Here is a 27,464-nt window from a genome sequence, read left to right as displayed (position 1 = left end):
ACATTTAGTATAGATTAAATACTTCGACAACTCCTTTTAGCCAGCCCTGTTCGGTTCGGGGTAACCGATACTAATATGACACTAGCATTTGATGGTTACAATTTCCTTACGTAGGATTGGTCAACTGACTCTTTTTTTAGCACTTCGTATCAAGATATTTTGCAAAAGTACATTTTATTTCAAATTACAGGATTCAATACTAAATCTTACACATCACATTAGGCCTCCAATCAATCTATGGATGAGATAAGATGAATGACAACCTTTCACTGAAAGGCTATCTTAACGATAAGGTTTTCATTTCATGTGGTAATCAAAGTAAATCTCATCTGTCTCCTGAATCCAACGGCACAGAAATCATAAGATAAAATTTTAACGGATGGATTTATAAAAGAAAAGGTAGTTTGCATTGAGTCCATTCATTACAGTTATACATGGATAAGGTAGTTGAGGAATGCCTATTAATTCCTTGGAAATCTTCTTGGCTAAACACACAGAAGTGAAAAGAAAAAAGAAATGGCTTCTTCAATGATTTCCTCTGCTGCAGTCGCCTCCGTAAGGAGCTCCGCTCCCGCTCAAGCTAGCATGGTTGCACCATTCAGCGGCTTGAAATCCGTCTCCGCATTCCCAGTTACCCGCAAATCAAACGATATCACCTCCGTTGCCAGCAACGGTGGAAGAGTTAACTGCATGCAGGTATCCCTTTTATAATTTCAATCTTCAAATATCCGGCCAGTTTAAAGTATTTATGACTCTGATCTATTATCTAGATTGCTGATGATATTTGAATTTTTGCACAAACAGGTGTGGCCACCAACTGGTTTGAAGAAGTTTGAGACCCTCTCATACCTTCCCCCATTGACTGTCGAGCAACTATCAAAGGAAGTCGACTACCTTCTCCGTAATGGATGGGTTCCCTGTTTGGAATTCGACGCCAGAGGATTCGTCTACAGAGAACACGGTAACACCCCTGGATATTATGATGGTCGTTACTGGACAATGTGGAAGCTACCCATGTTCGGTTGTACCGACGCTTCCCAGGTTATCAAGGAGCTAGAAGAGGCCAAGGCTGCATACCCTGGATCTTTCATCAGAATCATCGGATTCGACAACGTTCGTCAAGTACAATGTGTTAGTTTCATCGCATACAAGCCCGAGAGCACCAGCTACGAACAGTAAAAGATGAAGCTTAATCAAGGGACATAATCCAATTCATTTCTGTGTCTTTTTATTTTGTTTTAATTTGTTTCTAATTCGGTTTTAGCGAGTTATATTATTCGTATCTTTAAATGGATTCGAGTGTATGAGCAACGATAATAATAATATCGTCTAATCCGATTGTTTTTATTTGTTTATCACAATATATATGATGCATAAGATAATGATGATAATAATTAAGGATTGCTTTTGTATTTAAGCTGCGGTGACATTCCACCCAATTCATTTTCTCAGTTATTTGAAATCTGTAAGAGGAAAAGAGAACGTACCATGGGAACAACCATAGGCTTAGTATGGAGTCTATGGAAGACTACCATTACAACCATTTATTTCATAGTAGTAATGGTGGTGAATTTTTAAGCCAAATTAGTAGCAGTGTAAGATTTAGGTGCAAGGGCCATGGTGGTGGTGATTTCAGAGCCGAATGTAGTATTATAGAATTTCGGTGTAAGAGCCAAAATAGAGTTGTATCAATTTACCAAAGCTTTTGTTCTGTAATGTATGTAGGCACCCGTATGTGTTCCGGTAATCTTAAAGTGAGTGCCTTCATGATTTTTAGCCTTAGAGTGTGTTTGTTTTCTAATGACTCAGCATCTGAATCCGACTCGGTCACTGACTCGACTCGAGTTAGATGTCAGATTATTTGCTTTTTATTTTGGATCACATCTGACTCGTGATCTAACCCAGACTTAATCCCTGACTCGGACCCATTTGAGTGAGGAATTAAAATGCACCTGACTCATGGGACCAAGCACTAGCTCACATCTTTGAGTCAGGTGAGTCAGATCTGACTCAAAAAGCAAACATATTCAATCGGATCCACACGAATCAAGTGGTATCAATCAGATCCGGATGAGTCAGATGAGTCGGGAAAAAACAATCAAGGTGTTAGTGTCTGAATCTGGCAAAGGCCTTGGATCACACTATTTTCAGGAGCATAGGAAGTTACAACCACAGACTGAACTAGAAGGGGTATAGAAAGTTGGAGCTGTCGGCCTTTCATTGGTGTCGGCGGCATCCACAGGAACCGCACACCCCAGATTTGGTTTCAGTTCAGAGGTGCACTCCAAAGGGTGTTTTAGAGTCTGAGCTGCACACAGCTGAAAAGATAGGGGTTACATCGCTTGCTGCCTTGCTGGTGACATTTGTTCTGTGTGGAACAACCAACCTTTTTACTTTGCTCATTGTGGCTAATTTTATTTTTCAGTACACATAAGAAAGCACACTTGTAACAAATTGAGCAAGGTTTCTTGTTGTATTTATGACATTCAGGCAATACCTGGTATTTCAGCGATTTTTATTTTGAGATGAATAGTTGAAACAATGGAAATGACATTAACTTTTTGAAAAAAATGATTCTATTTCTGTTTATTGTATACTTATACAACTATTGTTTATAACAAGAGCCTGGCCCTGTAGGGGATTCTCGACCAAGCCCAGCCAACGGTGCAGCAGCGACACCTCTTTGATTCAGCAAACATCTAAATCTCGAAAGTCTTCCTGTAACTTTCCTAGGATCACTTGCTAGCTTATCAACCGGTGTCCACATCCGCTCTTTGTCACCAAGAAAGAAAAAACAGAATGTCAGTCAACGTCAATACTAGAGAGCTTTGCACGGTTTAACCTTAAGAAGTTACAGAAATAAAAAATACCTGCAGCTGCTGCAGCTCGTGGCCATATGGTCTGCTCGATATCTGACGAATCAATAGTCTCACCCCACATGCACACTTCACCCCCAAGCACTAATTTTTGGTGCTTTGGGTTTGTAATATTTGTTAAAGGTTCATTCATATAAAAATGCTCCCATGTTGTATCCAGGTGATCCAAATACCAGTTTTCCTGGTTACTAACAATGCATCTCAGCCCTGCAGCCACCACTTTTTGAACAACACCACCTCCTACCCTGTCTAGCCTGTCAAAAATAATGTGTTAGAGAACAGAATGAATGTGCAGTTTTTGAAATTGCCAGGGAAGCTAAGATAATGTTCATGTTTTTTTTTATGGAACATTATCAATCAAATCCACAAGGTTTAGATCCTACAATATTCTGACATTTTACGATGACTTGTTGAGGGGCTTACCAGTTGTGCACCACTGTTTTAGGGTTCAATTTGCTTCCGAAGTTGTTGAACGTCTCTTCCCTGCAAACAATAAATTCTAAGGTGAACTTCAATAAATAACACAGAAAATGAAGATATTTGCAAACATTAGGAACCTTATTTAACGTATTGGATACTTTACCAATTAACAATTTCATATCCATGGGATAATGCTATCTTCTGTGCTCTTAAGACAAAGTACTGATACGCTTCAGATTCATTCAGCTTATGCTTATTTAACCTGCCATGATATTTGACATTCAATTAGCTCTGTTAAACTTAAAGTAGTGCCTCCGCGCAGACAGTAACGCTTTTACCTCTGTCCAACAGTCCAAGTGTCTTAGTGAAGCAGTAATAATATCAATAATAATAAACACTCATAGTGAAGGGTGAGTTTTCAGGATTATTACCAGTTCTTGATATGAGGTGTAAACGACCAGCAACCTGGAAACATGAAAGACATTTGAAAATGAGTTCTGGAAATTTAAAACTTTATGACCCCACAATAACACGACAACTCTGGCATGAATTGTTTTCTTAGGTAAGTAATATATGTTTAACTTTAATGTGCAATGAATAAAAACATATGTAACAGTCTGTGTAGACAAACGTACTTCCGTCAACTTCATCACCTCCCAAGTGAACAAATTTGAAATTGAAAACCTTGCTGAAGTCTGAAAGAAGGCAAAGGAGGACCAGAATGTAATCAATTCATTTTTTTCCAAAATAGCATCAGATGGATGAAATTCCAGAATTGAATAACATGCCTACCTGAAAGAATTCCATCTATTACTTTGAAGGTAAACTCATTGCTCACGTCAAGTGGCTCCGGACAACCTGAAGATGGCCAAAGCTGAGGATAGCCGACTCCCCTAGATATAGAGAACATTCATCTTGAATAATTTTAATATATGGTTTGGCGGCTGAATATACTCAGATTTTTACGAAAATGAAATAGACAACTTAGATTACCATGATTGAGCATGCCCTGGTACATCAATCTCAGCCAATACATTAATCCCTCGTCTTCGAGCATAACTAAAAAGTTCAACATCACCCATCTTAGAGAGTGAATTGTTAAGGATGCAAATATGGCAAAATATACTGGGGAAACAAATAAACCACTTACTCAACGATTTCTGCGGCATCAGCCATTGTATACCGCTCTGCACCACTGTAAGCACCATTCCACAGTTTTGGATACGATGGTATCTCTAATGGGAATGATTGTGTATCTACAATATGCCAGTGTAGAACATTCTGTGTAACCAAGAAATGGCTTTATAACTAAATGCTGATATAGCAATAATATCAACAATCCAGAAACATAGATAAATTATAGCGTCGAGTTATTGCAAAGTGTACCAATTTTGTGTATGCCATAGCATCAATAACATTATTTATTGTAGGTAGAGGCAAATAATGTCGGGATGTATCTGCAGCAATTTAATTCATAAGAACATAAACATCGAATAATAATGTTGAGATCCTAAGAACATAACCATTGTATAATAATACAGAGGAAAATGTTTAACCAGTTGTCCATAAAATTAGAAAGCATCTCACCAATTAGAAGTCCTCGAAAAGAGAACCTTGGCTCATCAGAAATGCTCCATGGGGCATGATGAACTTCAATTGTTCTGGTTTTAAAATTGAACTGACACAATTGGCTAAAAGTCTGCGAAATGTGATGCCAAATAATATTGTAAGAATCAATTTGTTAATAAGCAACATTTTAACCTCATGGCTGTAACGGCAGTTAGTGATAGTACAGAGTAATCCAAATTTTAATATTTTAGATTTTCAATGAAGATTCTCAAGAAAAATTAATGTCATGAAGATCAGAAAGTAACCTGCAATCCATGGAGAGCCCCGTATACTGTTTGTGCCTACATAAATACAAGATGAATGATGTATATCAGCTAGCTATGGAAGATAACCCGTCACCACCTAGAACACATTGTTACCCATGACAAACCTTTAAATACGGCGTGTAAAGAGAGATTGTAAAAATTAGCATCAAATTAACTACAAGTTGACCTCTGCTGACCTATCCATTACGACTTTGATGTACTGTTTACCTGGCCTATCCAACTACTATCCTTCATAAACGACATAGTTAATACCACTTTCAATACTTCGCCATTTCTTGAAATTTTCGGTTCGGAATTTGGATGGTGATTTTATTATACCATAATATGTCTTGGTATTCATCATGTATGACTATGAAATTTATGAAAACATTTTGTCTAAAGAGATTATAAAGTAAAAACTTTAGGTGCAACTGCATAAGTGGGATTATTTCCTCATGAAATATGTTTCACTGGAAACGTTAAATGGTGAGTCTATCCTATTCCAGTGTAGCAGGTATACCATGTGCTCCTATATACTTTCTTATAGGTAAACCACCTTTTAGGTGTAACTAAGTATATAAACCCGATTTAGCAGGTCTTTGACAGAAAAGAAAAGTGTGACTATAAAAAGGCTAACAAACATTAAAGTCTGAAACTACCGCACTAACCAAAAGAACAACAGGAAAAACAAAACAACAAATAATCATGGTGAAGTTAGCTCAAACACACCTGGATATGTGCATAAACTGATTTCCCATTTGAAGGTATATACAAATTATACGACTCGTCAATCCCGTATTGTAACTGCAAGCACATTACAAATTGTGTAAGTATTCCATCAGAAAGCAATGCAAAACCAAAATTGTATGTCAAAATTCTCCCTAAAGCAATTCCATTCATCAATTCAAGTAGTTCTATTTCACACAAGAATCTAATTTCTAACCAACACGGAACCAATAAACTAGCATCTGCATTATCAAACCCTCATCAACTCTAAAAGTACTAAAAGAATTACATGGTTGAACACATATGGTAGGGTAACATACCGTATCATCCGGCGAGGAAATAACAATGTGCAATCCCTTAAGAAGACCAGCATTGTTCTTACTAGCATCAATCGCATGAGACACTTCCACTAAATCGAGTAATCTCGAAAACCCATCTTTCAGTATCCCCAAACGATCAGTGAAATTGGTCCCTGATGTTACGAGTCCGAAATCTTTACTCAACTGAAGTGTTGCTCCTCCATATTTCACTGATTTAGGCATTGGCCATATATTGACATCAACATCACCAGAAACACATCCAGATAGCAACACCACCACCAAGAATAACCCTCCAATCAAATTCCTCCCTTTCTCTCCCATTAGAAATAAACCTACAAAAACCCAATTTCACAAATACAACTACGATTAAGCAGATTCAGTAAACAAATCTGAGATGTTAAAGCAACCAATTTAGAACAAAATTTAGCAAATTATCTACATTTTGAAACCTCATTAACCCAATTCACTCTCAATGAATCTTATTTTTACAACAATGAAGCTAAACCAACCAATTAACAGCCCCATTAGCATATAATCTTCAATTTCAAAGCTGATTAACCCAGTTCAATCTCAATGAATCTAAATTTTTACAAGAAACTTCTGCGACACAAATTTCACCACTAAAATTGACCGATTTGGGTAAATACAGAGTGTTCCTGATGAAATTTGATTATAACAGAGATTTCATCTACATTGTCAAACCCTGAAAGAAAGACTGGAAAGAAGAGATTGCATACCCTAAGAAAACAGAGATTTAGCTCCTTAGTTAATCCCCTGTTTTTTTTATTTTACAAATAGTACAAGAATTCATGAAACCACATCAACATCACATTAAATTAAATAGACCCCGAGAGTAATGATAATCAAGATGTACCACTAGAGAAGAAGATGTTGAGAGATGTTAGTTGAGAGGAAAAGAGTGTAAAGCTAAAGTAATGTAAAATGTACTAACCTTTCTATAAACAGAGACACCGAAAAGGAGAGTTTAGTTTAGAGGGGGGGATCCTAGTTAGCAATTCGGGATTCGGAAAACGTACGGAACGGCAAACGTACGAGTATTATACGGTTTTGTAAAATCCAGATTCGGTCCAAAATTCGGTCAACGGGACGTGATTCGTCATTAATTCGGAACGGCATACGTACGTGTATAATTCGATTTATAAATGTGAGTTCGGCTCTGAAAATTCGGTATCTATATATAACAAATAATTTGTATTTATAAGGTCATAGACCAATTTTTATGCATATGTGTGAGTTATTTAAGGAAAAAATAAACTCAATATGATGATATTAATAATATATACAATATTAGTTATCCAAAAGGACGTCGTATAGTGGTTTAGATGCTTGGTTAGTGAGTTTGAGATCTCTCTCACCTTCACCTTCACCTTCAAATCTCTTCAGTCGTTTTTGTTTCATAAAAATTACAACACGTCTAATATTCGGTCGTGTATGTTATGGAGGCAGTAAAGCCCAAAAAGTGGAGTCTTTGAAAAGTAAAAGCTAAAGAATTTATGGCGAATTAAGCGGACGTATCATTCGGGATACGTAAAATTCGTGAACGATTCGCGAATAATCCGGGAATGCCACATAATACGCGACTTGGGTTCAGAGTTGCAAACGTACGCGAATAAGACGGTAAAATTCGTGATACGGAAAAATTCGCGAATGATTCGCGAATCATTCGGGAACTTACTAACTAGGGGGGGATCCAGAAATAGAATCCATTGTGAAGATGAAAACATGGGAAAGAAAAAAAGAAATAATTCCAAAATTTGGGTTTTTGATTTTCTACTTTAGTCTTTATTGGGAAAATGCCCATTTCTTGGTTCTGTAACTCCTCTCTCCTCAATTATTTAATTCGATAAAGGGGAGTTCAACTACTTCCCGCCAAATCTTAACTGTTATGTAAATTGTAATTGTATTTCGAAAAATGACGAGAATACCCATACAGGCGTATGTATATACGTAGCTGTATGTATAAACTGACACAAAATTGTTTGGATACCAAAAGTAAAGTAGAACTCAATCCATAAGTCAAAATTGTTTGCTTCATAGAATGTTACCATTTTCTCATTTAAAAATCATTTTAAAATTAATGAACAAATTAACTTTTGTGTTTTTGTTATGTTTTTGAAAGTCAACGTCTTCCAAATAGGATGTTATTGTGTTGTTTATCACGTGGATCATTTGTAACATTTAGCTTCTTAAATTTGTTTATCAAATTTTTAGTATCGCAATTTCAATGTTTATCTAAATTGTATTTTCCTGATGACATGGTTAAAGATTCATGTACTTTTTCTTACTATATATAGATAGATATAGATATTTTTATTTTTTTGCTTGATAATGATAAAACTGTATAAATGGAGAATTCACAAATGTACAATCCAAAACTCGAAGGACGCAGGGAGACCTAGATACATAATCAAACAAAGAGATTCTCCCAACAAATCAAAACAAAAAACTACAACGACTCATGTATAAAAATTCATGTATACAACTTAACAAGCTATTGTCATATTAGCAGTAAATGTATATTAACAGTTCGTTTTGCTTAGTGTCACTCGATTAGGATAACTTCATCATTAGACTACTATACGGTATCGTCGTATAAATATCAGTGGGTATTTTGGGCAGTATTCCTACGTTGGTAACTCATACAACCGACCATATCCTCATCACAGAAACAACGCAGGTTGTTTGTCATCTCAGATTTTTCTAATGTAGAATGACAAAAGTATTTCACGTGCAATTCTCGCTCACATGGAAAAGTCATGATCCTTTATCTCGTCCGTGAAATCTTGAGATTTGACGACAAAAAATATGATGCCAATAAATATATTGTTTATTACGGAAAGTGAATTAGTGAGTGGGAGTGGAATTATCCTTATATATATAAAAGAATGATAAGGAAGAACGGAAGATGAATATGTGCGAATAGCGGTTGTGTGTAAATTTACAAATTTGTGAGATGTGGTCCAAAAATGTTAGAGAAAAAACAAAACAAAGAAAAGCCACAAGACGCATGGACGGAAAACAATTTTTTTTCATAAAATTGATTAAAAAGATCAAAATCAATCAACAATTTCTCGGTGAAATGGACAGTTAGATTTTGATACTGTTTAAATGGACAAAAATGTAAAAATAAGGAGGATGTAATCAGTTTCATCGTGCCCATTTTCAAATATTCTTTTTTATTTTTAATTTACACAAGATGTGTCCAGTTTCATCTTTGCTATTTTTTAAATTTAAACTAGGATACTATTTTTTATTTTTTGGCCAATTCAGCCAAACTAGTTTTTACTCGTCCATTTGAACCGTGATTTAAAGATATTTGGACAAATGACCCATTTTTCGTTTTTTTTTTTGGATCACTAAATACTACTAACAATTACAAGATCCAGAAATAGAACGGTTATCTTCTCCAAGAAAGGGAGCATGAAAACAAAGAAAAACCATTAGACATATGGACCGAAAACGTCCGAAAGAGGAGAGGAAGAGTACAGGATGATGGATATGTCATATTTCAGTAAGGGTTCTGTAATTAAGCTAGTGAGTTTTAAGTAACACTACCCTGTGAAAGAATGGCCAGGTGCAATCACAAATTCGAGAAAGCAAATATTAAGATTAATCAATGTAAAAAAAAAAAAAATCATAGACAAATTAATCTACATACCAAGATAAAATAGAAGAAGAGATCGATGTGGTTTCACCAATTTGATCTATGCCCGCACACAAAACCTGCAGGGTGAATATGCAGAGGTAATTCGATTGAGATGATTACAATTACATTGAGAATCTCTCTGTATATATGGAGTGAAGGGCAAAATAATTAAGATATACTACTATAAAGTATCCTAATTAATTAAAAAAATACTTGACAAGATATACTCTATTAAAGGGAAATTAACAAGATACTTGATTTATTTAGGAAACTATCTTAAGTACATAAGATATTTTATTTTTGGAAACTACTCATCCCCGGCTGATCTTTTAGATTGCTTGATCTTGACCTTGGCTTCATCTCGATTTTGACTTTTATCTTTTAACCATGATTGGTCTATATATTCTAACACTACTGTAAACTTCATTTGCTGCTTAATTAGATAGTGGAACACCATGTGAATGAGTGAATGTATCTATGTGAGGCGCGAGATTATTAATGATCCAAGTAACTTATCCGATGTAATTAACGAACCGATCCGAAGTTAACAAAAGGATAAAGGTTATATGCAATATTGCTACTAAAGAGTCCTCAAATTACATGATCTGATGAAAAATAAATTATACATTATGAAACAAATTAATTTGCGAAAACATGTCAGTCATGGAAATGAACTGTTCCAGGGTTTGAGTCTTTATTTGTTTGGTTAATGTTGTTGGCACTTGGTAGCAGGGACGGACCCAGGAAGTATAAATTTTCTTTTAAGGTCCGGGCTAGAAGCTTGGTCGAGCAAAAAAAAAAAAAAAATTAAGCTTGTGGACTAGCAAGATCACCCGGATTTTAGCCCCCTTTAGCCCAGGGGTAGGTCCGTCCCTGCTTGGCAGGAACATTGTTGAGTAAGGGAAGAAGAGGGGTAGAGGTGTAAATTGTATTGTGCCAGCACTAGCACATCCCAGTACAACACGTTAAAATTTGAGCACAGTCTAGCCCAGCACGTGACTTAGCCCAGCATGGCACAACACGCTAGTTTCATGGGACGGGCTGGGTTTGATCGACACAGTAGCCCAGCACAACATGCGGTATGAGTAAGCACGTGGCACGGCACATCACAGCACATTAAGAAAGCACGTCATAATATGTATAAAATACTACACAACATGGTACAATACATCATATTTTGTGTATATTTCACAAAATGACCTCTGTTCTAGCCAATTATTTACATTTTATTATCGTTATGTTGACTTATTTTCATAATAATACATATAATACATAAATATATGGAAAACTTTATATTGGAAAATATAAAATAAATGTGCCCGGCACATCACCGCACGTTTATGTTTCAGGCACAGCCCAGCACAACACGCCTTCTAGCACGGCACAGCACGACACGTCATAATCTACGACACAACACAGTACGACACATAGCACGCTAAGCACGTGATTTCGTGGGATGGGTTGTGCTGGGCCGTCACGTTTTACACCTCTAAAGAGGGGTTTTTTGGTTTTGTACATCTGCTGTCGATAACAGCCCAGTTGTTAGCGGAAACATTATTCCAACAACAAGAAGCGTTTACGGAGCAGCTGGATCAAATGGGTGCAGATTCAGACGATGAGAGATCCAGAACCAGCGCCATGCTGCTATTATACACCGGGAAAGTTCCACGATATCCAAAACGAGGAGTTGTTGTTCAGAAGATATACGTGAAGATTTAGAGAGGGAAGGTCATGGACAAATGATACGTGATTATTTTCTTAATAGCAGTGTCTACCCTGATCAAGATTTTCAACACCGCTAGAGGATGCCACAACACTTAGTCATACGAATTATTGTAGAGCATTGTCGGATAAACCCTAAATTCGGCTATCAACTTGATGCACGAAACATACGAGGGAATAATCCTGAACAAAAGGTGACTGCAGCCCTTATGATTCTGGGTTATAGTTTTCCCGCGGATGTCTGTGATGAGTACATTCGCATGTCCAAAATAACATCATAAAAATATGAAAATATTTTGCGAAAATGTATTCAACTATTTTGGTCCACGTTTTTTACGGCAACCCACGCAAGATGATGTCAATCTGAAGACTGCAACAACCAGTGGGTCTCTGGGAAAGACAATTTATCTAATATGCTCATCAATCATTTCTCCGGTAATTTCAAAAAGGACCCTCAAGATCACTTGTTTGCTGTCAACTTCACATTTGATACTCAAATTACGACTGATGAAAACAAATCAATCAGCGGCATCCTTACGCAAGAAGAGATCTGGAACGTTCTTAAGAAAATGGGGTCTTTAAAATCTCCGGGACCAGACTGACTGCCACCTATATTCTTCAAAAATTGCTGGGAAAAAGTGGAAAATGAGGTAACTACTCTTATCAACCACTATTTTGCTTCCTCTAGTCTCCCCGGCGGTCTGAATCATATTAACATAGTCTTAATTCCTAAAGTTAAAAATCCTTCGTGACCGATAGATTACAGACCAATATCTCTGTGCAATTGCATCTATAAAATTGTAGTCAAAATTATTGCTCAGATACTCAAACCTATGCTAGATAATCTAGTGGATAAAGCGCAATCTGCATTTGTGCCGGGAAGATTAATTTTGGATAACATCCTTACTGCTAAAGAGTTAATCCATTCGATGAACCAATATACTTCTTCTGTCTTAGGAGATTTTGCTCTAAAAATTGATATTAGTAAAGCTTATGATAGAGTGTCAAGGATTTTCCTAGGACAGTGTCTTAGAGCTTATGGTATAACTAGTGACACTTATAAGCTCATAATGAATTGTGTTGCCACAGCTTCTTTATCCATTATTGTACGGAACTCCGAAAAGACATTTTATAAGTGGGAGAGGTCTGAGACAGGGATGCCCTCTCTCACCTTACCTGTTTATTTTATATGCTCAGGGACTCTCATGGATGATTCGCATAATGGAAGCCAATAGCCTCTACAAAGGTTATAGAGTAAACAGATGGGCCCCGTCAATAACTCACTTAATGTTCGCAGGCGATCTTTTCTTCTTTGGATCCCTAGATAACAGAACTATCCAAAGTCTGCAAGACATCCTAACCATTTATGCCAACTGGTCAGGCCAGCAAGCGAATTTAGAGAAATCTGTTATTATGTTCAACAAGGGGGTTAATGAGGAAAGAAGAACACATGTGGCTGAGCTTTTGGGTGTTAACCAAATGAGTGGCAATGATAAATATCTGGGATTGCAACTTCTGAAATCAGCTTTTAGAATTGATCCCTTTGACTTCTTATTCGAGAAGATAGAGAATAAACTTTTTTTTTTTGAAAGTTACGTGCATTTCAGACCAACTAACTTTGGGAGTTAGTAAACCTTACATTGGTAAGAGTAAAGCCATCTAATGTCAGGGGATTAACTGCCACCCTAACATTTGATTATCTACTTCTAGTGCATTGATAATACAAAAGGGTGGATTCTTCCTCCAAATGAGGATATCCCTAAAAGACTTGGCTTCCTTTGCCAAAATATCTGCCACATTGTTTGCAGTTCTAGGAACAAAATGAAATCCCAAAAAATTATAACATAAATTAAAGGTTCTTTTGACTTCATCCAAGATTGATTATGCCATTCCAATTGAGAAGCTTTCCCATTCAAGTAGTCAAATAGGTTCTTGCAGTCGCCCTCCACTGTGAAATCTGTTAGTCATTCTTCCACTGCCCATTGCGCTCCTTGAAGTAATCCTAAGGATTTCGCTTCTTCAGGGGTAGTTGCTGATATTGGTCCTTCCTTGACAAGTGCAAACTCTCTTGCAACATTCCTAAAAATTAAAGAAAAACCTGCAGGCAAGTTCAGGGAAACCCAAGCTGCATCTATATTGAGTTTATACTGAGATTTCCTAGGTAGATTCCATTTATGTAAGTTATTTTCATCCAAAGGTGAACTTCTAGATGGGATACTGTCCTTATACCAAAAGTCAAGGAATCTTTTTATTGCTAAACTTGTTTGTGTACTAGATTGTTGTTTCTGTTGAAAATCTCTATTACATCTTTCTTACCAAATAAACCAAGCCTTTGTCAGCATGATTTTTATAGGAAGTTTAGGGTTTTTATTCCTCATCCCTTCCTGCAAAATGTCTAAAAAAGATGTTGTACTATTAAAGTTCAAAGTAACAGGAGATGGCTCTTGAGCCCATACTGTCTTTGCATAAGGACATGAAATAAATAGGTGTTCTACAGACTCAGCAGCATTACATCCAAAAGAGTAGTTGGGTTGGATGTCGTCCATAAACTTAGACGGTTTCAAATTTGTTGAAAGAGCTCCTTTTAAACACTTCCAAGCAAAGATTTTAATTCTTTGTGACACATTAAGATTCCGTAAGCTATTCCAAAAAGAGTTTGGCTTCCCTAAATTGTAGTGGTTCACAGTTCTCTCAGTTAACTTGGTGTACATAGATTTCACTGAGTAAATACCAGATTTAGTAAGAAACCATCTAAGGGTGTCAGGTTTATCTTTAGCTATTCTAGTGTTAGTAATCTTCTTAGCTATTAGCTCAGTAAATAAATCAAAAACTAAAGTAGAGTTCCACTTCTTCGTGATTGGATCGATCAGATCCTTCACAAGTGTTAAATGAGAGTTAGTAGTGTTTCTAAGACTACTAAGGTTGTGTTCCAATGCAGTAATCCATCTGTCATCCCAAATATTGGTACTATGCCCATCTCATATTTCCCAAATACTATTTTGGTCCACCAAATGTGTACCTTACTTATACATTTCCAAATCCAAAAACTTGTAGTTGGGGTTTTGGCTTTGAAAACAGAGCTATTTCTGAAGTATCTAGGCTTTAGTTGAGTATCCCATAGAGCAGTAGGCTAAATTAGGAGTCTCCAAGCCGACTTAGTTATCATAGCTAAGTTAAAACAAATGAGCATTTCTAAACCCTAGTCCTCCCTTACTTTTTGGCTTGCAAAGACAGGAATAAGATATAGGGTAATAACCCTTATAATCTGTTTTCTTCCCCCACCAAAAATCTCTTTGTAAAGAGTCAATCTTTTTTGTGATTTTATTTGGTAGAACGAAGCTTCTCATTTGAAAGCTGGCCATACTAGCCAAAGTAGACTTATTGAGTATCAGTTTACTGGTTTGGGCTAAAACTTTGCCCATCCATCCTTGAATTTTATGTTCCATTTTTTCCACTAATCCTTCAAAGAGCTTAATTTTGGCCTTACTAATAAAAAGAGGGGTTCCTAGGTAGGTATCCTAAGGATTAATATTCCTAATTTTTAAAATTTTACTAATCATTCTCTGATGTTTTGGTTCAACTTTCTTACTAAAAAAGATTCCAGATTTCTTAAAGTTAATGACCTGTCCTGAGGCTTTTCCAAATGAATCAATAAGAGCAAGGATATTATGACATTCTCTAAAATCAGCTCTAATAAAAAAGAAGGAAATCATCAGTAAAAAAGAGATGTGAAATTGGACTATTCTTAGGTGCAATTTTGATTCCATTAATAAGTTTATCCTCTTCACTAGATAGAATAAGTCTAGAAAATATTTTCATGCAAATAATGAATAAGTAAGGAGAAAGAGGGTCTCCTTGTCTAAGGCCTCTGATGGTTTAAAGTAATTACCAGGACAACTATTAAGTAAGACAGCAATAGAGGAGGTTGAGATACATTGGTGGATGAGGTTACAAAAATTATTATCAAAACCAAAAGCTTTCATGGCAGAAATTAAAAAGTCCCAATCTACTATATAAAAAGACTTTGACATATCAATCTTGATGCCCATCCCAGCATGTTGCACTTTCTTTTTCTTAAAGGAGTGAATTATCTCTTGAGCAATTATAACATTGTCAGAGATTTGCCTTTTAGAAAGGAAAGCTGTCTGGAACGGGGAGATGATATTGTTAAGAAGAGGCTTTATCCTATTTGATAAGATTTTTGCTATGATTTTGTATATGGTGTTACATAATCCAATTGGCCTAAAGCCACTAGGATCAGTGGGGTGTCTACTCTTAGGAATGAGGAATAACAAGGTTTTATTAAAATCAGGGTGCAACTCACCTGATTCAAAAAAATGTTTAATGGAAGCAACTACTTGTTCTCCAACAGTTTCCCAATTTAGTTTAAAGAAGCTGGCAGAGAATCCATCAGGCCCTGGTGATTTATTTGGTTTTAGCGTTTTAACAACTGATCAAATTTCATCAGGAGATGGAATAGATCTAAGAGATAGATTCTCAGCAGAGGAAATGCAAGGCAAAATGTTTTGGAAAAGAAAAGGGATAGGAGGAGGGGGAGGAGAAGGAGCAGAAAAAAGGTTAAGAAAGAAATCAAAGAGAGATTTTTGCATTTCCTCTATATTAAAAGTTAATGTATCATCACATCTTTTTAAACATTCAATATGGTTCCATTTTCTGAAAGAAACAAAATTTCTGGTTTGTCACTAGTTATGAATTGGTTAAGATGGTTTTGGGTATAGGGGTTACCACCCCCCTTGAAGGTTCCAAGCTATGATTTTCATATTTAACAACTTCTAATTAGCATTAGTAATTGGCAAGCATGCAAAGCAAGATTTTAGACAAAGGGCATTCAGTTTCTAAACAAATAAAGCAGTCAAACATGCAAGCAATAATTGAAGCAGACAAGCAGTGTAATTTAATCAGAGAAAATTAAAGAGAAAAAATTAGGTTTTTAAAGGTACCTGAATTTCGACCATTTGCACAGATGGGATTCAATAAGGAAGGGAACTGGTGAATGGGTATATGTAGCTTGATTCGATTCTTTGAAATTTGAGCCATATTTATCAATAGGAAGCAGATTATCTAAATCTGAAACCAAGATTCTTAGGCCTTCAGAAGATGAGGGTGATTGAAAATCTGGAATTGATAACTTGAATGCAGATTTAGGATGAGCAATAGATGATGCAGGTGATGTATGCAATGCATTTTTAACATGTTGAAATGAGCTATCATGAGAAGCAAAGATTGAATTAGTAGTTGATTCAGCAGAGATTGGGGATGCAAGGTTCTCTAAGGCATCTTCAAAAGGCGAAAAAGAAAATGATAATCTCATATTCACTAATACTGGTTCCGTCTCAGTATTAGGATTAGTTTGAACCGGTCCAACTCCCTTTCTTGTTCCATAACATTATCAATTGGAACCATTGAGCTTAGAACCCTTCTAGTTTCCGAGTTACCAGACTCACCCGATTCAGAACCCTCACCATGGATCGGTATAAAGTTTTCTGGAAGATTAAACGGGTAAGTTCTTTTTCCCAGGATAGTATTAGAAGCTTCCGACATATCTTCATCATAAGTGACTGGCCCTAAGACTTTATAGTTGTGATTAGAATTCAATGGCACATCATTAGTTGGTTCAGCAGCAGGATGAGATTCACCAAAGAGCTCAAAAAGGGTTTCCCTATTTCCCGGTATAGCCAAGAAGGGTTCTACAGGTTGCATATTTCCATGAGCATCTATGTTGTCTTGTGGGTTCCATATCTGAGTGGGAGTGTTATCTAGCCAGAAGATATCATCAGCAGGACCAGGGGAATGCATTGAGATATCGTAAATATCTTCTAAGGGACGGTTTTGCCGAATATCACAGTTGGAGATTTTGTGACCTAAACGAAAGCAGTGGGTACAAAAATTTGATGGTAGGTTATGATAGGTGAAAGTGAGCTCTCGAACGGGAAAGTGCTTCACCTTTACCAGAAGTTTCATGACCAATGTTTACCCAAACCAAGATTCTTGGTTCGCCAAAGATAGAGAATAAACTTGCTGGGTGGGAAAGAATATATTTGTCTCACGTTGGGAAGATCATCCTTATAAAGCATGTACTCGGGTTGATTCCTCTGTATTACATGGCTACTTCCATTCTTCAAAGGCTGTAATTGCAAGATCATATATAAAGGATTATTCGTAACTTCTGGTGGGGTCATAATTATACATCTAGGAAGATCCACTTTATTGATTATAGTAAATTCACAGATGAAAAGGTGAATGGGGGGCTTGGTATTAGATCTTTGACACATCTCAATAGAGCTCGGATTGCAAAGTTGGACTGGAAACTCCTTGACGACGAAGATTGTGTATGGGGTGCTATCATGAAAGCGAAGTATTTCAGAAATAAGTCTTTTGGGAAGCTACAACAACCTCAAGAAGTTTATCAACTTGGAAGGCCATAATTGATTGTAAAGTTGAGATCAAAGAAGGTTATATCTGGAGTGTGGGTGACGGTCAACGAATTAAAGTCATAGAAGACCCGTGGCTCATTAATCATATCAATTGCATGTCAAAGCTCAAAGATAATGTTTCTTTAGGGAACATACACAAAGTCTCAGATCTCATCCTTCAAGACCCTACCATATGGAACGCTAAACTCGTTCACCAACTATTCCAAGACCAGTCAGCAGCTCAAATCCCGGATACTTATATTCCTGATGCAAAAGAAGAGATTGAAGACAAGCTTATCTGGAAGCATCACCCTAATGGTACGTTTTATTGCAAGTCTTTTATAAAAATTCTCAAAGACAACAAACCAAGTGCCTCAACAAGCACCGATGATAATTTTCCCTGGAAATATTTCTGGGATGTTAAAGACATTGCCCCTAAAATCCACATATTTATTTGGCGAGTTCTGCATAACGGGCTAGCGCTGTTTAAAAATCTAGGAAAGCATGTTAAAGGTATCAATCAGGAATGTAGGATGTGCAATGCTTCTATTGAAGACATCAAACACATATTCTTCCATTGTCCGGTGGCTGTTATGGTTTTATTTGGCTCACCTCTTGGGTGCAAAACTGAGCAATACAGAGGATTAAGCAGTAAACAAATTATTTTTGGCTGGCTAGCAGAGAAAGGCAACTATGAAGGTTTTAAGATGGCTCGCTGTGTGATGTGGGCTTTATGGAAAAACAGGAATGAGAAAGTTTTCAACAATAAGGAGCAAAGCATTCAGTGTATAATCAAGGAGGATCTGTTCTGGTATAACTATATTACTCCTACATTACCAGAGGAAGAGCATCGTGTTACGTCTGTTCACAAAAAGAAAGAGGCTAACAAGTGGAGTCCGCCTGAGACTGCATGGACTAAACTTAATACTGATGTTGCATATAAGGACTTTAACGGTGGATGGGCATGGTGGCTAGGAATGCGGATATTGATTTTTGCAAGATGTGGTACAATGTCACATAAGGTGTTGAGTCCTATTAAGGCTGAAACAAGAGCAGTGCTTCTTGCTGCTGATTTTGCTGTGATGTCTCATCTGCAGAAGGTGATTATTGAATGCGATGCCGAAATAGTGGTGAACATGCCGACTAAAAACAATTGTCACATTCGTTGGAGGGTTGCACCAGCTCATATTTCAAATTCGAGACCAACTAAAGAAGGTGGCTGAAGTCAAGATTGAGTTTAACAAAAGAGGTGGGAACAATGTTGCCCATGCTCTGGCTAAGTATGCTTTAACCCATCACTCTAATATCTGGTGGTTCTCCCCCAAACCCCCTATCTGTACCGAGTCTTATTTGCAAGACAACCTTGATGCTCTGTAAGTTTTCTTTTCCGTTGTGTAGCTAAAAAAAAATAAAAAAAATAAAAAATAAAAAATAAATGTAGAAAAGAATACTTCACTTGTCTATTTTAAAAATTGGAAATGCTTTATGTATGTTTAGCCTTTATATGGAAGCAGATGAGATGAAAGGCTGCAAGTGGATATATAGCTAAGCTGTCATGTGAGTGTATATATGGTGGGACAAATCCACTAATGAGAATGCTTGGATTTATTATTGTATTGTTTGTAGGGTACTTGTGATACACCACCACATCATCGTAGATCCACAAGGAAGATGTGATAAGGTGTTTGAAAATAGATCTAAAACAGCTAGAAACCTAGCATTAGAAACTCAGAGACACTTAGATTTTTGATCAACAAGGAAAAGGAAAAATCCTAAACCTAAGGGAATGCAAAAGAAGAAGCAAATGCAGACATGTAAGGAGCCTAACAAAGACACCCTAAAGATAAACGTAAATGTAGCTCGGGTCTCTGATTTATTAGCATCCAGTGATGCTTTAATTTTAGGAAATGATGCAGGAAAGTGTGAAGGTGGAAGACCATGACAATCCACAAGTACAGATCCATAAGAACCAGAAGCTATAGGAGTTTTGCAAGCGGCAATTTGGGCAAAGGAAAAGCAAATTCAAAGTTTCAACATCGAAGGTGATTGTGAAAGCATTTTCAACTACTTACATGGGGACTCTCCGGATATCTCCTGACGTGCTAAAGATTGTCTTGATGAAGCCAATAGAATAGCACAACTCTGCCATAATTTTTTGGGTTTCATTTTGTTCGTAGACTAGGTAACCAACTAGCGGATGTTTTAGCAAAAATTGTTACGCCTTTACATTCTGTTATCGAATGGGAGTCTTCTCCTCCCCTATATAGCTTAAAACATCTTTTAGTAGATAAATCTAATGTTGGAAAATCTCAAACTCCCAGATTAGATGGCAATACTCCTATTATGCCGATGACTCTGGCCTTTATATGGAAGCAGATGAGATGAATGGCTGCAAGTGTATGTCTAGCTAAGCTGTCATGTGAGTGTATATATATGGTGGGACAAATCCACTAATGAGAATGCTCGGTTTATTATTGTTTTGTTTGTAGGGTACTAGTGATACACCACATCATCATAGATCCATGATGGAACCTTATAATTGGAGATCAGGGTCACCGCAAATTGCAACTTATATTTTGTTAAAAATCTAAAACACTCAAATTACATATCAAATGTGGTGGAGAAGCAATAATTGCGACCTTTTTGATGTGTGGAGTGTGGTCCATAATATTTGGCAAATAGTGCAGCAAATTGACACCAGACGTATGGACACTGACTGAGAGACAAGGAAAGGTTGGGGCTCTGAAATAACGTTGTTCGGTTTTCTTTGGCTGCACCCTAGTTAGTAAGTTCCCGAATGATTCGCGAATCATTCGCGAATTTTTCCGTATCACGAATTTTACCGTCTTATTCGCGTACGTTTGCAACTCTGAACCCAAGTCGCGTATTATGTGGCATTCCCGGATTATTCGCGAATCGTTCACGAATTTTACGTATCCCGAATGATACGTCCGCTTAATTCGCCATAAATTCTTTAGCTTTTACTTTTCAAAGACTCCACTTTTTGGGCTTTACTGCCTCCATAACATACACGACCGAATATTAGACGTGTTGTAATTTTTATGAAACAAAAACGACTGAAGAGATTTGAAGGTGAAGGTGAGAGAAATCTCAAACTCACTAACCAAGCATCTAAACCACTATACGACGTCCTTTTGGATAACTAATATTGTATATATTATTAATATCATCATATTGAGTTTATTTTTTCCTTAAATAACTCACACATATGCATAAAAATTGGTCTATGACCTTATAAATACAAATTATTTGTTATATATAGATACCGAATTTTCAGAGCCGAACTCACATTTATAAATCGAATTATACACGTACGTATGCCGTTCCGAATTAATGACGAATCACGTCCCGTTGACCGAATTTTGGACCGAATCTGGATTTTACAAAACCGTATAATACTCGTACGTTTGCCGTTCCGTACGTTTTCCGAATCCCGAATTGCTAACTAGGGGCTGCACCGCTGTAGCCTGTAGTACAACTTTGGCGCAGTGAGGCTTTATATTATGGATGCTAAAATCTCAAAAATGCTAGTTACCGAAGGTTTATCTTAATAGAATCCTACATGAAACAAAATCTCACTTTGGTTCATTACCTATCTTAATAATAGAATCAGTTACCAGGTACCAACCATTATTGGATTTTCACTCTGAGATATTTTTCAACATTTTACTTAGTCAGTCTAGAATTACTCTTATTTTTGCTCAAAGTTGATTATCAAACAAGGACTTAAAAAAGGTTGAAATTGCGTCATTAACTATCTTTATGGTGGCAAAAATGGTGGCTATTGTTCATCCCATATTTACTGGCATATCATTCATCAAGAAATAAAAAGATAATCTTAAAAATATTCAAGGAATAAAATCCATCCCATGTTTTCTGGCATATAAATATAAATTTTATGGTGGAAACCAAAAAATAAAAAGATAACCTTAAAAATATTCGAGGAATAAAATTATAAATTTTGAGAAAGTTTTGGAGTGCATCGGCAAATGAGGGCATCTAATTACACCATTTGTTAACTTACAAGACCCAACTCCCAAGAATGCGCAACTGAATTAAAAAAGGTACTGCAACCTTTCATTAGTGTATACTGGATCGCTAAAGACCTTGTGCTAATGAAGAATCTCAATATGACAGTACTCCCGATGGTACATTTCCTGCCATTTTCGTCCTATAACTTCACTGATTAGAAGTTCTCGACTTCGGAAATAACAAGTTTATATGTTTTAAAAAGGACAGCTGCCTAGCAGTGCCTACAAATAACAAATCCGAGAAAAGAAAAGTTGACGGTGTTATTATGATGACTTTTATTTACTCTCTTTTCTTTTACTATCAAGTGCAATGATGTCAAAACCATTAATCTTATGCCCATCACATTATGAGACCTCCAATCAGTGGATGAGATAAGATGAATGACGACCAATCACTGGAAGGCCATCTTAACGATAAGGTTTTCATGTGGTTGAATCAAAGTAAATCTCGTCCATTCATAACAGTTACAGACCAGATAAGGTAGCTTAGAGGAACGCCTATTAATTCTACAGAAATCTTCCTCCCCAAACTCACAAGAGAAGGAAAGAAAAAGTAGAGTGAAAAGAAAGAAAAAAAAGTAATGGCTTCTTCAGTGATCTCCTCTGCTGCAGTCGCCTCCGTAAGGAGCGCTGCCCCAGCTCAAGCTAGCATGGTTGCACCATTCAGCGGTTTGAAATCCGTAGCTGCATTCCCAGTTACACGCAAATCAAATGACATCACCTCTGTTGCCAGCAACGGTGGAAGAGTTAACTGCATGCAGGTATCCATTTAGTAACTCAAAGTTTAAACTCTATAGGGATTTATGATTTTCATCCCTCATTTAGATTGTTGACATTAATGTTTGAATTTGTGCACAAACAGGTATGGCCACCAACTGGTTTGAAGAAGTTTGAGACCCTCTCATACCTTCCCCCATTGACCGTCGAACAACTATCAAAGGAAGTTGACTACCTTCTCCGTAATGGATGGGTTCCCTGTTTGGAATTCGATGCCAGAGGATTCGTATACAGAGAACACGGTAACACCCCTGGATACTATGATGGTCGTTACTGGACAATGTGGAAGCTACCCATGTTCGGTTGTACCGACGCTTCCCAGGTCATCAAGGAGCTAGAAGAGGCCAAGGCTGCATACCCTGGATCTTTCATCAGAATCATCGGATTCGACAACGTTCGTCAAGTGCAATGTGTTAGTTTCATCGCATACAAGCCCGAGAGCACCAGCTACGAACAGTAAAAGATGAAGCGATGCACACTTTAATCAAGGAACATAATCCTATCAATATATTGTCTTTTTTTTTATATTTTCCTTAATTTGGTTTTGGCGAATTATGTTATTCGTATCTTTAATTGGATTCGAGTGTACGAGCAATGATTTTAATAATATCGTCTAATTTGTTACTAGGGCATAACCTATGTTCCTTACATTAGCTTTTCGTAATGCATCCAGTGGTTGTTGTGGTGGATTTATATGAAAACAACCAGTAAACTTGATCGTCAGATAGATGTTATATGTGGGGAACTAAAGGAATCATATATAAAAATGATTCAGAAGTATTCATCCCCTTAAAAGTGTGAATTACTTCACAATAAATGTAAATCACAAAGTATTCGGCATTGACATATCAACCACGACAGTGATGCAGGGCATATTATCCATCCACCGCAGATATAATCTGTCAAAGTAAGATAATTATCACACCCGGGAGCTTCTGGTACATGAGCAGCTGGATCATCGACAGTTTTAATACGCTAACCTGAAGATTGTATCAAAAGTACGTACTGGCAGGAAATAACAAGCCTGGATCAACTGAGTAGCGTGAATGGAGGAATGGCTTTTATATCGATGTTAAATCACCTTTTGGAGGACGTTCAAGCAGCAGAAACTACTCAACAGTGATGAATAATTATCGGAGGTGTAGGTAATTTCTACTTCTTAGCGGGAGCTTCGCCAAAATCTATCAAGCAATGTACAGAACTCATTGGTCTCCCTGCACGGATGCCATACTGGTCCTTCAGATTTCACCAGTCCCGATACGGATATCTAGATTTTGCCAATCTCGATACAGATATCTAGATCTTGCCAGTCTGGATACGGATATCAAAACATGTCTGTCCTTGAAGAAGTGGTTGCTGGGTATATATGCAATGCTAGTGATGTTATGTGGACAGACATCAATTACATGGATAAATTTACCTTTCACTCTTGATCCCGTACTTTTTCCACGTAACATCTAATCAACAGTTACGTCGATAAACTTCACAAAAGTGGCTCGACATGAATGTGAGTTTTCGCTTATCCTACTCAAGTATTTGTTTAAGATCCTCACATTTTGGAGTTGAACAGGAATAGTGGAATTGATGAGACATATGGAACATATATACGAGGAATTAAAGATACTCCTACGTAAAAAGAGAGGTAAACCTTATCAAAGGAAGGTCTAGCCTTGAGATGCCTATTTCCCTGCAGACTTCTTTAACACAAACAAGACCTCACTGGACAAATGAAATTGCATTGTTCATGGAGACACTCCCTGTTAACGGCATTTGTCTTGACATGAATGAAACCGCGCTAAAATCCAAATTCTACTCGGTGAAGGTGGTGTATCCGCCAGTAATGAAGCAAGGAGGTTGATGTTGTTTTCCCAACATAAAATTTGTTTGATCTGTTCGAATACTCAAATTTAGTCAGAGCTGCGCGCGACAAGACAGATTATTAAAATTGATGAACCAGGATAATAACAAGATCATATAAACGTTCCGGTTCGTTTAGGGAATATATTTTACAATGCAGGGTCGACGGTCAAGCAATATATCAACACAGGAAGCAAGGAAACACATGGTTAAAACTAATGTTAAGAGAGTTTTCTTCTTCTGCAAATATTAACACCCTAAAATTTTAAAGCGACGAGGCTTGATAAATTTTATGCCGTTAGGATGAGTTCTTGCTTATCTCAATGAATAGGATTTTCTCAACAAGAACCAAAAACAAATTAAACAAAAAGACAAATTCCTAGTGCCTACTAATAATAACAAATTCGAGAAAAGAAAATTTGAGGCCGTTAAGAAATTATGATGACACTATGTACTCTCTTTTCTTTTATCTACTTAACTAGAGCATCAAATTCTTTAGTCCTGAAATTTTAGCCATCACATTAGGCCTCAAATCTATGGATGAGATAAGATGAATGACAACCTTTCACTGAAAGGCCAATCTTAGTGATAAGGTTTCATGTGGTAACCAAAGTAAGTCTCATCTAACTCCTAAATCTGACGGCTCAGACTCTCAGAGGGTACCAGAAATCATAAGATAAGGTAGTAGAGAAATGCCTATTAATTCTTCAGAAATCTTCTTCCCAAAACTCACACACGAAAGAGAAAAAAAATAGAAATGGCTTCTTCAGTGATTTCCTCTGCTGCAGTCGCCTCCGTGAGGAGCTCTGCTCCCGCTCAAGCTAACATGGTTGCACCATTCAGTGGCTTGAAATCCGTTGCTGCATTCCCAGTTACCCGCAAATCAAACGACATCACCTCCGTTGCCAGCAACGGTGGAAGAGTTAACTGCATGCAGGTATCCATATTGTAACTCAAAATTTATATAACTAGCTACTTTAAACTTAATAGGGATTAATGATTCTCATCGATCAGATTATTTGTGGATAACGTACACAGGTATGGCCACCAACTGGTTTGAAGAAGTTTGAGACCCTCTCATACCTTCCCCCATTGACCGTCGAGCAACTATCAAAGGAAGTTGACTACCTTCTCCGTAATGGATGGGTTCCCTGTTTGGAATTCGACGCCAGAGGATTCGTCTACAGAGAACACGGTAACACCCCTGGATACTACGATGGTCGTTACTGGACAATGTGGAAGCTACCCATGTTCGGTTGTACCGACGCTTCCCAGGTTATCAAGGAGCTAGAAGAGGCCAAGGCTGCATACCCAGGCTCTTTCATCAGAATCATCGGATTCGACAACGTTCGTCAAGTACAATGTGTTAGTTTCATCGCATACAAGCCCGAGAGTACCAGCTACGAACAGTAAAAGATGAAGCCACGCACACTTTAATCTGTGTCTTTTTATTTTTTGTTTTGTTTTAATTTCTTCCCTAATTCGGTTTTAGCGTATTATATTATTCGTATCTTTAAATGGATTCGAGTGTATGTATGAGCAACGATGATAATAATATCGTTTAATCCGATTGTTTTTTCTTTGTTCGATAATAGCAATATTCATCTGTTTTAATTTTTTTGATAATAACAATATCCGCTCATCCAATTATACTAATTTGTTTTCTACTAACTACTGAGGCCAAAGTTGGGTGATTCAAGCGTACATCCTGCTGGAGAATTGCGTACCTAAAGAAGCCAGTTCGCCATCTAATGGAGAGATAGCCGGTTTGATTGAAAGCGGAAATAGATAGATAACCCAAGATCAGAATTTAAAATAGCCTATTTTAATATGTAAATACAGAGAATCCGATAGCTACACCGGATGAGATGATAATAACAAAAAGCCTAAGTCATGAGGATCGACTTTGACATTAATGAGATTATACACCACTTGGCACTAGTATGATCTTTTTCAAACACTTTGTATTGAATATATGAAGTTCTTACCACCTCAAATCACCACCGCCACCTCTATATATAACTTAATTTACATCATTGACAAAACAAAATCAAAATCAAAATTATAACAAACCTATTATTTTTCATTCGTTTTCCGTTGAAAAAACGAGAAGTAATCATCAAAATGAGTTGAAAATTGAAGTTACAGAGAGAAGTTCGGCTAGAAATTATGTGAAACAGTTTGTCGAACTAGCCGAAATCAGCTTTAGTGGAGTTTTTTCTTTTAGAGAAAAGTTCAGTTACTTCGCAAATTTTTTTCCTAGCCGAACTTTTAGTTCGGTTACGTCGCAACTTCTTTTTCCTTTTTTCTCCTAGCCGAACTTTTAGTTCGGTTACGTCGCAATTTTTTTCTCCTAACCGAACTTTTCTCTGAAAACATATATATTGAGTTCGGTTTCGTCGAATTATTTTTTTCCCAGCCGAACATATGGTTCGGTTACGTCGCAACTTTTTTTTCCTAGCCGAACTTTTTCTGAAAGCAAAACTCCATTAAAGCTGAGTTCGGCTACCTGTGTTTTCAGAACTATTAGCCGAACTACACTTGCATATGAGTTCGGCTACCTGTTCTTCAAATGTCCTAACTGAACTCTATTTCCATGGTCGAAATCAGTTTATAAATTTTTCATTTTTTCGAAAGATTTTGCCAATTCAAGCAACATTAACTAAATTTGAATACTTAAATACCCGAAACCCTCATTTAGAAATCAACCATCTTCAAAAAAAAAAAAAAAAACCTTCT

General features: G+C 36.9%; 5 protein-coding genes across 7 annotated transcripts; 4 read left to right on the top strand and 1 right to left on the bottom strand.

The window, feature by feature from the left end:
* Positions 1-441: 441 nt before the first annotated feature.
* LOC113318903 (ribulose bisphosphate carboxylase small chain 1, chloroplastic-like) lies at positions 442-1,361 on the top strand. The gene is made up of 2 exons (XM_026567186.1): positions 442-696; positions 805-1,361. The coding sequence occupies exons 1-2, from the start codon at positions 517-519 to the stop codon at positions 1,177-1,179; spliced, it is 555 nt and encodes a 184-aa protein (XP_026422971.1). The 5' UTR covers positions 442-516; the 3' UTR covers positions 1,180-1,361.
* Positions 1,362-2,496: 1,135 nt separating this feature from the next.
* LOC113318879 (beta-hexosaminidase 3-like) lies at positions 2,497-7,222 on the bottom strand. Of its 3 annotated transcripts, none has more exons than XM_026567177.1 (15): positions 7,169-7,222; positions 6,217-6,548; positions 5,900-5,974; positions 5,171-5,206; positions 4,884-4,995; positions 4,683-4,753; positions 4,447-4,577; positions 4,290-4,355; positions 4,089-4,189; positions 3,932-3,991; positions 3,728-3,761; positions 3,460-3,558; positions 3,300-3,359; positions 2,871-3,130; positions 2,497-2,772 (listed from the first exon to the last, which is right to left on the bottom strand). In XM_026567177.1, exons 2-15 carry the CDS (start codon positions 6,535-6,537, stop codon positions 2,606-2,608), a joined length of 1,593 nt encoding a protein of 530 aa, XP_026422962.1. In that variant the 5' UTR covers positions 6,538-6,548; positions 7,169-7,222; the 3' UTR covers positions 2,497-2,605. The 3 variants fall into 3 exon arrangements, with proteins under 3 accessions (XP_026422962.1, XP_026422954.1, XP_026422949.1); XM_026567169.1 differs by lacking the exon at positions 7,169-7,222 and adding an exon at positions 6,954-7,143; XM_026567164.1 differs by lacking the exon at positions 7,169-7,222 and adding an exon at positions 6,726-6,942.
* A 5,216-nt stretch (positions 7,223-12,438) lies between these two features.
* On the top strand, positions 12,439-12,840 carry LOC113272114. Its single transcript, XM_026522021.1, has one exon. It carries the CDS (start codon positions 12,439-12,441, stop codon positions 12,838-12,840), a length of 402 nt encoding a protein of 133 aa, XP_026377806.1.
* A 9,757-nt stretch (positions 12,841-22,597) lies between these two features.
* LOC113318875 (ribulose bisphosphate carboxylase small chain 1, chloroplastic-like) lies at positions 22,598-23,508 on the top strand. Its single transcript, XM_026567155.1, has 2 exons — positions 22,598-22,852; positions 22,954-23,508. Exons 1-2 carry the CDS (start codon positions 22,673-22,675, stop codon positions 23,326-23,328), a joined length of 555 nt encoding a protein of 184 aa, XP_026422940.1. The 5' UTR covers positions 22,598-22,672; the 3' UTR covers positions 23,329-23,508.
* Positions 23,509-25,429: 1,921 nt separating this feature from the next.
* LOC113318867 (ribulose bisphosphate carboxylase small chain 1, chloroplastic-like) lies at positions 25,430-26,317 on the top strand. The gene is made up of 2 exons (XM_026567148.1): positions 25,430-25,662; positions 25,764-26,317. Exons 1-2 carry the CDS (start codon positions 25,483-25,485, stop codon positions 26,136-26,138), a joined length of 555 nt encoding a protein of 184 aa, XP_026422933.1. The 5' UTR covers positions 25,430-25,482; the 3' UTR covers positions 26,139-26,317.
* Positions 26,318-27,464: the final 1,147 nt, after the last annotated feature.

Source organism: Papaver somniferum, chromosome 1 (assembly GCF_003573695.1).
Source record: "Papaver somniferum cultivar HN1 chromosome 1, ASM357369v1, whole genome shotgun sequence".
NCBI classification, from domain to species: Eukaryota; Viridiplantae; Streptophyta; class Magnoliopsida; order Ranunculales; family Papaveraceae; genus Papaver; species Papaver somniferum.
Note: the sequence above shows the minus strand (reverse complement) of the source record. Positions and strands in the feature narration are given on the sequence as shown.

Bases quoted from the DNA above. Each gene is read 5' to 3' on its own strand.
- LOC113318903 (XM_026567186.1), top strand. From the start codon at position 517: ATGGCTTCTTCAATGATTTCCTCTGCTGCAGTCGCCTCCGTAAGGAGC. The intron at 697-804 runs GTATCCCTTTTA...TTGCACAAACAG, and splicing joins GAAGAGTTAACTGCATGCAG to GTGTGGCCACCAACTGGTTT.
- LOC113318879 (XM_026567164.1), bottom strand. From the start codon at position 6,747: ATGCTAATGGGGCTGTTAATTG. The intron at 4,578-4,682 runs GTACACTTTGCA...TTGGTTACACAG, and splicing joins CTATGGCATACACAAAATTG to AATGTTCTACACTGGCATAT. The intron at 3,992-4,088 runs GTAGGCATGTTA...GCCTTCTTTCAG, and splicing joins AATAGATGGAATTCTTTCAG to ACTTCAGCAAGGTTTTCAAT.
- LOC113272114 (XM_026522021.1), top strand. From the start codon at position 12,439: ATGCTAGATAATCTAGTGGATAAAGCGCAATCTGCATTTGTGCCGGGA.
- LOC113318875 (XM_026567155.1), top strand. From the start codon at position 22,673: ATGGCTTCTTCAGTGATCTCCTCTGCTGCAGTCGCCTCCGTAAGGAGC. The intron at 22,853-22,953 runs GTATCCATTTAG...GTGCACAAACAG, and splicing joins GAAGAGTTAACTGCATGCAG to GTATGGCCACCAACTGGTTT.
- LOC113318867 (XM_026567148.1), top strand. From the start codon at position 25,483: ATGGCTTCTTCAGTGATTTCCTCTGCTGCAGTCGCCTCCGTGAGGAGC. The intron at 25,663-25,763 runs GTATCCATATTG...TAACGTACACAG, and splicing joins GAAGAGTTAACTGCATGCAG to GTATGGCCACCAACTGGTTT.